The sequence below is a fragment of the Gambusia affinis genome, linkage group LG02, assembly GCF_019740435.1.
Source record: "Gambusia affinis linkage group LG02, SWU_Gaff_1.0, whole genome shotgun sequence".
NCBI lineage: Eukaryota > Metazoa > Chordata > Actinopteri > Cyprinodontiformes > Poeciliidae > Gambusia > Gambusia affinis.
Window position 1 is genome coordinate 2,752,486 of NC_057869.1, and position 10,813 is coordinate 2,763,298.

A 10,813-nucleotide genomic window follows, 5' to 3' on the forward strand; every position below is an offset into this window, starting at 1 on the left:
GTGTGTTTTTAACATAGGCGTAAGCAAAGAGGTTGGAGTATGGGCGGTGAACAGAAGGCGTTTCCGGCGGTTCGTTCCGGTTTGCTGTATCAAGCGCCCCCACAGCAACAGCCAATCAGAAGCCATAAACCTGTGGAACGCGTATTTTGAATTGCTGGAACAAACGGACTGAGGTGAAATCAGCCAGAGCGGAGATCATCATCGTCTTGTTTTCTCGAATAAAAGCGTTTCTATAAACTTTTCTGAAGCTGTGGGATTTAACAATGAGGAAGAGGTAAGATTCAAGCTTTACATCTCGGTGTTTAGGCGTTTATTCGGACTATAAAATGAAGTTTTAGCGAAGTGTTGTACAAGTTAGCTAACAGCCAATTTGGCGTTAGGATAACGTTAAATCCAGAATCTCTAATTTTGCCAGTTTTTTAAGCCTTCTTGCTATCTAGGACTGATATTTAAATGATTATTTAGTGTTTATTGTATTTTCTGACTGCCGTAGTGAGGTGCTCGCAGCAGAGGCTGTATCGTGTCTGAATAAGGCGCTGTGCCACCTGAAGGACATTTGGGAAGAGATCGGCATCCCGGAGGACCAGAGACTGCAGAGGACTAATGTTGTCAAAAACCACATTAGGGTGAGGAAACTCCTGTTAAAACGTCATTAAAAACTAATACTGATGGATCATGCAGTTTTCTCCAGCTTTTGCTAATATTGTTGAGATCCAGTTTTAATACCAAGTCAACTGAATGTTGACAGTGCTACACTGCAGATCACTTCTGGGTAGAAATCTGTGGATTAGCTAATTTAACTTTCAGTTCAGCTAAATATAAGTCGTTTGAAAAAAAAGAGACAACTTCTGGGTTTGATAAATATCTACAATAGGAAATCTGTTTTCATTCTTAAAGAGCGGAGACTAAAAACCTAAAAATTAAAATTGCATTTTAGTCTTATTTTTAGGTTTTTTGGACAAACGTGTTTATGTTTTCTTCTATGGTGAGTTGATGTTTGCACATAGTTTCCAGCCTAATAACAAGAAAAAGAGTCAGAAACCCCCCCGACTACTGGTACTTTTATTGATCTCTGTTGAAATTCAATACATTTGTTCGAAACCTGCTAAAACTTACATTTGTTTAGGTTAATTTCTGGAACATGTAGATCAGGGATGTCATTTGTGGCCCTTGGGCAGTTTTTTCTGAATTGCAGTTCAGAAATGACTCGTGTTTGTTTAAGTTATTCTTAATCAGGGTTATTGCTGACATAATTGTTTTGCAATGGAAAATGTTAAGTATAGCACAAAGTGAAAATATTTTTACGTCTGAACGTTTTAGAATAAATAGAAGCACATTTATGCAGAGACTTGAGCTGAAAAGTTAATGTTGCTGCACCCAAACTTTTAACTTATTAAACTTGCCAAATATAGCAAGCAATTCCAAAGAAAGTCAGCCAAAACATTTTATTTTTATCTGAGATTAAATGTATTCAAACAAGCCCAAACAAATTTGAAAACTACACACCTTTCTTTTAATAAAAACAAATTTGCAAAATCACTTTAAATGTTTGGATCTACAATGAATAACATTCATTCCCACATAAGAAACAAATCTAGTCTACTTTATTTTGCCACATTTACTTTTGATTGGACGATTTTGGACACCGCTGATGTAAATAATAAAACACTTCTTGGTGATTATTGTGTGTTTAATGTCCAAACTGTTTGTCAGATGAAGCTTTAGTAGGATTTCTAAATGAATGTAAACGTTTATCATGTTCAACAACAGGTTACACTGGCAGGTTTTTAAAAAATGCCAGAATTTCTGCTGGTTAAAATGGTTTTTAATCCGATAGCAGAGAGCGTTTGCGTGTCCATTGTCCACTGCTGATTTCCCTGTGATTTGTCCTGCAGAACCTCCTGGAGATGATGGTGAAAGAGGAAGAATCACTGAAGAAAAGACTCATAAGCAGCATCCAGACCTGCAGGACAGAGATGGAGAAACTCTGTTTAGAGCTCCAGATTCCTGTTTTTGAGGTAAAATAGTCTTTCAGTCATTCCAGGTATAACCAAAATTACCAACAGGTTACCTGTTGGAATGACTGAGTAGATAAAAACTTAGGAAGAAAATCCACTGTATGTCTAGTTCTTGCAGATCTACGCCTCTTGGTGCTGTTTTGTTAGTAGTGAAAGTGGCTTTGTTAACCTTCCATTGATAAATCTTTTCTGTGCAGGAGGAAGATGGTATTAGCATGCTGCAGCAGGAGAAGAACATCCGGACTGAGGTGGAGGCTCTGAAGACGGAGCGGAACCGGCGGATGCAGCAGCTGAAAGCTCTGCTGGATCAGGACCAGGACCTGTGCGACGTTCTGTGCTCCATGCCGTACGGAGTTGCGGCGGATTGCGTCCCTTCGCTGGAGCAGCTGGAGAACTTCCAGCAGCACATCGCCCAGCAGAACGAGGAGAAGGTGGGAACCGTAGCCGTTTTACCGCTTCTCTGAACCGCTCTGGTTCTCTTCTCAGGTCGGATTGTGGATTTTCTTTTTAATCACTACATCCTTCACCCTGGCCAGCAGCAGACCTGATCTGCCTCTAAATGACGGGCAAAACAAGTTTAGACTTCTTAAAACAAGTTTTTAAAATTCATCAATGTTTTAGAAACTGAAAACTGTAGACATGGTAAATATCAGCTTAAAGTTTTGGACCCAATCTTTAGCTTGTTGTTGATAGTTTCTGCTTAAAGAGGAAAACATTTTTCTTTAACAAAGAGCAAACACGAGAAGTGGACTTTCAGATAAAACCTGCTTTTACATGCTGGACAACATTAATATACAGTTTTAAAATACTTTTTCTCCTCTTTAAAGATGTAACTGGACTTGATTTACATCACTTTCTAGGCAATAAAGAACTCTGTAAAAAAAGCCCATAATTTTTTTTTTTTAACTGATCACCAGAATTCTGGCATTTTTCAATCTAATTACATTTTTCTGTATTATTAAACGTTGACCAATTAAAACCCATAAGAGCAAAAGTAGACATTTGAAATGTATAAAATGTGAATAATTTGACAATAAAGTCCATTTTTTTCAGGTAATAACAGTTTTTCTTTGGTTCTAATGAGCTGCACGATGCATCGCATCACAACTGTCATGGTGGTATTGAAGTGCAAGAGAAATATTCCATGCAATATTTAAAAAAAATTTAAATTAGAATTTTTAGGCCTTCACATTCTGCATGCTATTGATGTGTTATAACAGATGATAAGAGTTCAGAATTGGCTTTTATTGTTTTCCAGATCTGGAGAACTATGGAAAATATTTCCTTACAGTTTGTAAAGAGTGAATATCTAGTAATGCTTCATCATATATGTAGTGGTTTTTGAATTTATTAATTTTCATGAATCAAATAACAGGAGTCAGAATCAAAGGGGGGGTTTAGCTTCCCCTGGTTTCTGGGCAGCATTAAGTTCAGACAGAGCTGGACCTGAACTGGATCTAAAGTGTCAAACTTTATTGTTGTGTAAATAAAACAAACAAACAGTGCTTCTAAAGAATCCTCTCCTTTGTAGGTCATTTCATTCCTTAGTGCAGTGCTGCTGCACCACAGTCTGACAACTAGAAGTCAAAATGTGTTGACAAATGACAACTCAGGTTCCTGGTAAACATTTTGTCCACAAGCAGCTGGAATAATCTAAAAACTGCAAGAAAGAGCCCAGTGTAATGTTTCAAAATAAAAAAAATGCAGGAATCCTGTTTGCATCTTTCAAACAGGATTATAAAAAATGCTGAGACGTCTGGAAACCATTTACAACCACATTTCTCATTTAATATCACATTTATCCCGTTATTAAAACGTTAACAGAAAACTAAAATAGATGAGTTCAAATTGTCCACTTCAGCGTAGTGATGGCTGATGGGTAAAATCTGTTTCTCTGTGAAGAACATAACGGTTGTGATTAGAGTGAGCTGTTCTGTGACGCTGTCCTCCTGAAAGGCGAAGAGATACTCTGAGTTCACGGAGCTGAAGAAGCAGATCATTCTGCTCATGGAGGAGCTGGACCACTTCCCAGAGACCAGCTTCGAGAAAGACGTCATCTCTGAGGATGAGGACGCATTCTGCCTGTCCAGGGACAACATCACGTCTCTCAAGCTGCTCCTGTGTCAGGCAAGGGCTCTTCACTCCACAGCACAAAGTGGAACTCTTTAACCTTTTGCTTAAAGCTTGTAAAGGGTCAGGCTGGGTTTACTGGACTCAGTTTTGGTGTTCCTCCATGTTGATGCTGCAGCTGGAGGAGCGGAAAGCGGAGAACGAGGCGATCTGCGAGAGCCACAGAGAGAAGATCCAGCAGCTGTGGGACCGGCTGCAGGCTCCCCAGGAGGAGAGGGAGCTTCTGAACGAGCACATGGTGGCGTCCAGGAGGAGGAACCTGGAGGCGGTGAGATGACCTGCTCTCATCCTGTACTTATCATTAAAGGGACAGTGTCACGTTGTTTAAGCTTTACATCACGCTGTTATTCCCTCATTAAAACGTACCTGGAGTGTTTCCTTGATTCATTTTTGCATGTTGGAGAAATCCCTTCATCTCCATGGCAACCATTCGGTTATGCAAAACGCCTGGGAGGACCTAGCCCCGCCTTCGAGGCACAGCTTCTCCTCAGAGCTGCAGTTTCTAAACTTCCACCTCACAAAGCAGGACTCCCTCACTGAGCCCCTTCAGACTAGCTGGCAGCAACTAGCAAACACCTGGCGGAACTGCTGAGCTCATTATTGGGGCTACTTCTCAGTGAAACTCTGGTAAAAACGTTAAAGGGTTAATAGAGGAGCCACGCTGTGATGACTTTCTGAAGGTGGACTTTTTAAAGAGACAGATGCCCAATTTCAAGATGTTAAATTATGAAGTCAAGTTTCTTTTAAGTCATATTTGATATATTCAGCATTTTTATAACAACTGAAGATAACATAGTGAAATGGCCCCATGTGGCTGGAAATACAAAATACTGTGTCTTTAACTGCGGATATCAGAACCAGATGTTAAGTTTTTCTTTCCATTTATTTTACTTTGTATGTTTTTTTTCCTTCCTGCAGTTACAAACAGAAGTGCTTCGCTTGGAGGAGCTTCAACTAAACAACATCCGAAACGTGACGGAAGCCATTCGATCAGAGATCGCCGTGTTTTGGGAAAAGTGTTTTTTCAGCATTGACCAACGACAGGATTTTGCACCATATTTTAGTGGTAAGTTCTGCTGTTGGAATGAAATCATCTTGTGATTTTGTTTTCCTGGCTCATGCTGCATTTGTGTGTTTAGAGGATTTTAATGAGGAGCTGTTGGCTCTGCATGATGCCGAGATCCAGCGCCTAAAGCAACATTATGAGGATCACAAAGAACTCTTCGAGGGAGTTCAGAAGTGGGAAACAAGTTGGAGGCTCTACTTAGAACTTGAAGTAAGTTTGAAAAAGGAATCTTAAAGTTTTTGTCTGATTTCTATTGTTGAGAACAGAGATTACAGATCAGTAAAGTCAGTTTTATTTTACCAGTATTATAAAAACTCAGCTTGTCCTCGCTGAGTTGTTTGCTTCCTGCTTGTGAGAAGTTTTCAAAACACTTGAATATTTTTGAAAGAACCCAAATAATCAAGCAAGTTATTTCATAAAATCTGTTGTTGAACCTCGGCCAAGCAGGTTGAAGCAAAGCTCCTGGTGTTTTTGGTGGTTATTATATATTAGAAAAAAAATAAGAGGATCAAAAGAGTTTTAAACTCCTAACGTCATAAATTAAGATGTAAAAATAACTGATATGGTAAAACATGACTCATCCAAAGCTAAGGAAGGATGATATGATAAAATATAACAGATCACTGAATAACAAACAGAGTGGCATCACTTGCTAGCATAGTACAGAATTAGCAGCAGATGTAAAATAGTGTAGGATTACCTAACATCATTTGCTAGCATTATTGTACAGCATTGTAGCATAGCATTAGCTAGCATCAAAATACAGCATTATAGGATAAAAGTTTAGCATATTAAGGCGGCATCATCATAGCAAATACAGCTTTGCTCAGAATATCTTAGCATTATTATAGTAGCTAGCATAGCATAGTGTAGCTCAGAATATCAGTACTTCTCTTCTTAGTATCATAGTGCAGCATTATAATAATAACAAAGGTAGCATTACATGGCATCATTGGTTAACATGAAAGTCGCAAACACAGAATAGCTCTTAATAGCGTAGCATTACCTGGAGGACATATTTATGCACAGCTTCCATCTCACAATGCTACTCAGTCAGCATCTATATTGTAATCTAGATTTCTCTGTCATTTGTAGAAGAAAGCCACAGATCCAACACGGTTTGCTAACAGGGGAGGAAATCTTCTTAAAGAGGAGAAACAAAGGTCAGAGCTTCAAAAAAATCTCCCAAAGGTGAGAAATGACGTCAGGAATTATGTATGTGAAATCTGACAACCATTAATACAGTGTTCTGTGTTTGTGTTTCAAGCTGGAAAAGAAACTGAAAGCCCAGATAGACGCGTGGGAGGACGAGCAGGGCCGGGAGTTCCTGGTGAACGGTCAGATGTTCCTGCAGTACGTGGCAGAGCAGTGGGAGCTGCACCGGATCGAGAAGGAAAAGGAGAAACTCGAGAGGGTGAGGAAGGTTTGATTTGAGCTTTTGTACAAGTTAAGGAGTGCGTTAACTCTTCCTGCTGATGAAATCCTTCCAGCACCTAAAGAAGAGCAAACAGACGGAGGAGGACATGCTGTACGGAACCGCAGTACGAACCCCAGCCAAGCGAAGGTTCCTGGGCACCACAACGCCCAATAAATCCAGAAAGGTTAGAACCTCACGTCTTTAAAACCTGAAACCTGTTCAGCACCAACACCTGTCCGTCTCCCTCTGCCAGCTGAATGCCACCTCCAGCATGTCCAGTGGGGCCTCCAACAGCACCATGCGCTCCGTTCACTGCGGGACCGTCTGTCGCTCGCCCCTGCCTCGCCTCCCTCTCTCCGCTAACAAGGTTAGGCTAATGCATCAGCTGCATGTTAATCTGCCAGCATCACTCTGCCTTAGGACAAAGAGACAGATCTGTCAAAATATTAGAAAATATTTCAATCAGACTTCTTCTGATGGGAATAAATTAACAAACTTATAGAATTAAAAAAAAAATGTGTTGCTTTTCTTTTGTAATAATTCTCCATCTGCTCTGCTGTTACTGTAAACATTTTAAATCTTATCAAGTATTAGTGGTCCAGTCTCTCGTGCAAATATCTTAATTCTGTCTTTTTTCAAGCGTACCAACTTACAAGTAACTTTTCTGCAACAAATCAGAGCTTGATTTTCAAAGTAAACAGTTTCTTAATATTGATTTAAAAAAGTACAAGTTTCTCCGTCAAATAATTTCACTTACAACACGGGAAAAATGTTTTACTATAAGTGAAATAATCTGCTGGTGGAACTAGACCTTTTTCATTAATAAGCAATTATTGACTAAAGCAAGCTCCACAGCTTGATGAAAAGTTAGTTATGTCATTTCAAGTGTGCTAAGATATTTGCACTAGAAACTAGTTCAAACTTGGTAAAAAAAAAAATAAAATTAGCAATGTATACCTAACTGAATTAGTAAAGATTAAGTCCTTTTTATTTGATTTATATTCAGATTGCATAATATTTCTTTAAACTTATTCAAACTTAAAACCACACATTAAAACTTAATTTGGTTTTGAGCTTCATGGTCAGATTTTGTTTTTTAACTTCCTGGATTTTAAACTTTGGTTTTAGACCTAAAAGGATTAAAACAAAGAGATGTTGGCAATTTTGTATATAAAAAGAAAAATGTTTTAATGTTCACAAATTGCACTGCAAAGAATCTGTTGTGATTTGCAGAATCTTATTTTGTTTTGAAATGAATCTGATTAGAATTGGTTCACATGGAAAAAAGTACAGAAATGAAATTGGCCACACAGTCAAATCAGAAGCCATGTTCAATATTGTTTCAGTTTGTTTATTATTTGTGCCTCATATCGAGGAAAAAAAACAAAGTTTTCTTGGGTGAATATTTTCACCAACATTTCATCCAGGATGACACAAACCGAAGTTTGTTTCTGTAAAAATGCAGCGTTTAGGAACTCTGTAACTCGATCTGTCCGTCTCCAGACTCCAGCGGCTCGGACGCCGGGCAGCAGCAAACCCCCCCACCCCAGGACTCAGGACTGCAACAAGGAGAACGAGGCCCAGGGCAAAGCGACCCCCGTGAGTGGTGCGTTGCAGACCCCACAGCGTAACTTCAGCATGGCTTCTGTAGCCAGCACATACTCAGAGTTTGTGGTAAATTAAACTTTTCTAACATATCTTATCCCTCTGTTTCTTCATTTGCATCGCTGCAGTTTTCTTTAGTTTGTTGGGAGAAGTGATGATCAACACTGAATCAGTTCAGTCAAGTTCTGTTGGGAATCCTGAAACCTTTCAAAGCTCTAACTAATCCCTGTTTAACTGCATGCTTCAGATTAAAACAAATCTCCTCCCTGCTTGTGGTTCAGGTCCTGAAAGAAGCAGGAAAAGTTTAACTTTGGGTGAAGCACAAACATTATAAATGTGAATTAGCAGGAACTGATGTAATTATATAATTCTATACAGTTTATTCTTGTAGCTCTAGTTCACAACAAATGTTTTAAAGCTGTCTACAAAATATGTTATTTCAGTTGATCTTCCATCCATTCCAATTGATCTCAGTTATCAAATAGAACATTTAATGAAGCTTATTATTCAAACAAGTTTCTAAAGAACCCAGCAGATTGGACTAGCATGTAGCGACGGTAATGAATCCCTGGCATCGTTGTTGACGTTACAGCAGCAATTCTTCATACCGAGCATGCATATGGTGACGGTGGAGAGGAAAAACTCCCCTTTAACAGGAAGAAACCTCCAGCACAAACAAAACCTGAACCGGTGCAAGCAGCCATCTGCCAAACCAACTGGAGGGTTGAGAAGACAGAGCAGATTCACCAAAACCAGATGAACTGATGCAGGATTACTTTCTATATTGATGAAAAGTAAAATGTTAATAATAGGAGTATCAACATTATCTCAGCAGAGCCCCAGACTAGATGTAGCTTCTTTGGAGAGAAAATAACCGAGTTGAAATGAAAGCTAATGATGCAAATTGGAGAGTAGTAGGAGAAAGTAGCAGAGCGGTCAGTGTGTCCTCCAGCAGTCCTGCTCCCACAGAGAGCAGGATGGCAAAACATAATTCAGTTTGATGTGAATCAGTTCAAAAAGTGACTACAAGAGAGTTTAAAGGGGCAGTATCAGGTAAAGTCAACTTTTTGAGCTTTATATCGTGTTGTAATGTTATTCCCTCATTAAAACCATACCTGGACTGTTGCTTTGCTTCTTTCATGCATGTTTGAGGAATCCTTGAATCTCCTGTGGCAACCAATAAACACTTGGTTACAAATCACCGCCTTCTGCAAATCTCTCTCGAAGCTTCAGTCTCCAACCGAGCTTCAGCCTCACAAAGCATCCCTTCCTCACTCAGCTCCTCCAGACTAGCAGCAGCAACAATTAGCACCTGGTGCAACTGCTGAGCTCACCATAGTAGTGAAACTGTTAAAGGGTTCATGGAGAAAGACTGTTGTGATGACTTCCTGAAGGTGGAGCTTCTTAAAGAGACAGAGGCCCAATTTGAGGGTTTTAAACTGCAAAGTCAAATTTTTTTTTAAGGCATGTTTCATAACATCTGGAGGTAACCGTTATTTGAATGGCACTGCGTGGCCGGAAGACAGAATCCTGCCCCTTTAAACGATTTTTGAGCGGCAGATAGATGTTAGACGTTTTCTGACAGCTGCTTTACTTCTAAACATCTGCTGTCTTCACTCTGACGTTCTCATGCCTGCTGCTGTTTTCCACAGCGAGATCTGTCCAAGTCCTCCAACCCCAAGATCCAGCACGACATCCTGAACTCCACCACCACCAACCACTGACTCTCCCACTCTGAGGGTCACAAAATCCTCAAATAAAAACTAAACCTGCTCTGGGACAGAGGAGGGTCACTACTGTTCACTGCTTCTTGCTTTTATGGATAAATGAAGGTATTTATATTCAGTGTAAAATGAGGGAGGAAGATGATGTTGGGAACTGAAGATGCTGTCCATTCAAAATGAAAATATATATGAACACTATCTTTGTTAGATGTCTACTATATGAGGGCAATTGTAGAAAGTATTTTCTGCCACAAACTCAGAAATTTGCTAGAAAAAAATTTTAAATTTCAGAGTTGTTTTTTTTGTCAATTTTCTGAGATTTAATCTCAAAATTTGACTTTCGTTCTAGCAAATTTTTACATTTTTCCAACTTATTTTTTTTTCTGGAAAATTTTAGTGCCGTCGTAGATGTCTGCCAGTTAAGATGTATAAAGTATTTTCTATTATAAACTGCACAATTTTTCATATTATTTAGATGAACTAGCATTAAGCTTTCTGATGTTATGCAGACAGGAGTTACAGTCCAAATGTACTATAGATGCGGTGCACTTTCTGTTGAATGTTTTGCAACTTGTATAATTTTGTGCTCACACTGTTATTTTTTTTTTCTTCCAAAATCAGTTTTTGTAATTGTGTGCATTTATGTATGTATCTGCTCTTTCTGATGATTTTAGGCCATTAAGATTGTTGGTGCAGCGCAGAAATGAACTCACATGGCTTCAGTATCATGGCTGATTTGGAAAAAATTGGTCTAAATATAATAAATGCTTTTTTCAATTAATTACTGGATGTCAATTTTGTAGATTTGTGAACTGAAGCAGCATCAAAACTCCCACCGGTTCTGCCAGGAGGA

General features: G+C 39.1%; 1 protein-coding gene across 2 annotated transcripts; it reads left to right on the forward strand.

Annotated features, from left to right (window-relative positions):
• Nucleotides 1–114: 114 nt before the first annotated feature.
• prc1b (protein regulator of cytokinesis 1b) lies at nt 115–10,741 on the forward strand. 2 transcript variants are annotated; one of them, XM_044140783.1, is made up of 14 exons: nt 115–274; nt 494–626; nt 1,896–2,018; nt 2,216–2,449; nt 3,975–4,145; nt 4,267–4,416; nt 5,067–5,214; nt 5,288–5,424; nt 6,310–6,405; nt 6,482–6,628; nt 6,705–6,815; nt 6,885–6,998; nt 8,135–8,305; nt 9,889–10,741. In XM_044140783.1, exons 1-14 carry the CDS (start codon nt 264–266, stop codon nt 9,958–9,960), a joined length of 1,818 nt encoding a protein of 605 aa, XP_043996718.1. In that variant the 5' UTR covers nt 115–263; the 3' UTR covers nt 9,961–10,741. The 2 variants fall into 2 exon arrangements, with proteins under 2 accessions (XP_043996718.1, XP_043996727.1); XM_044140792.1 differs by having other exon boundaries at nt 116–274; nt 8,135–8,237.
• The last annotated feature ends 72 nt before the right edge of the window (nt 10,742–10,813 follow it).

Coding starts and splice junctions, on each gene's coding strand:
- prc1b (XM_044140783.1), top strand. Junction 2,450..3,974: donor CCCAGCAGAACGAGGAGAAG/GTGGGAACCGTA, acceptor TCCTCCTGAAAG/GCGAAGAGATACTCTGAGTT. Junction 6,406..6,481: donor TTCAAAAAAATCTCCCAAAG/GTGAGAAATGAC, acceptor TTGTGTTTCAAG/CTGGAAAAGAAACTGAAAGC.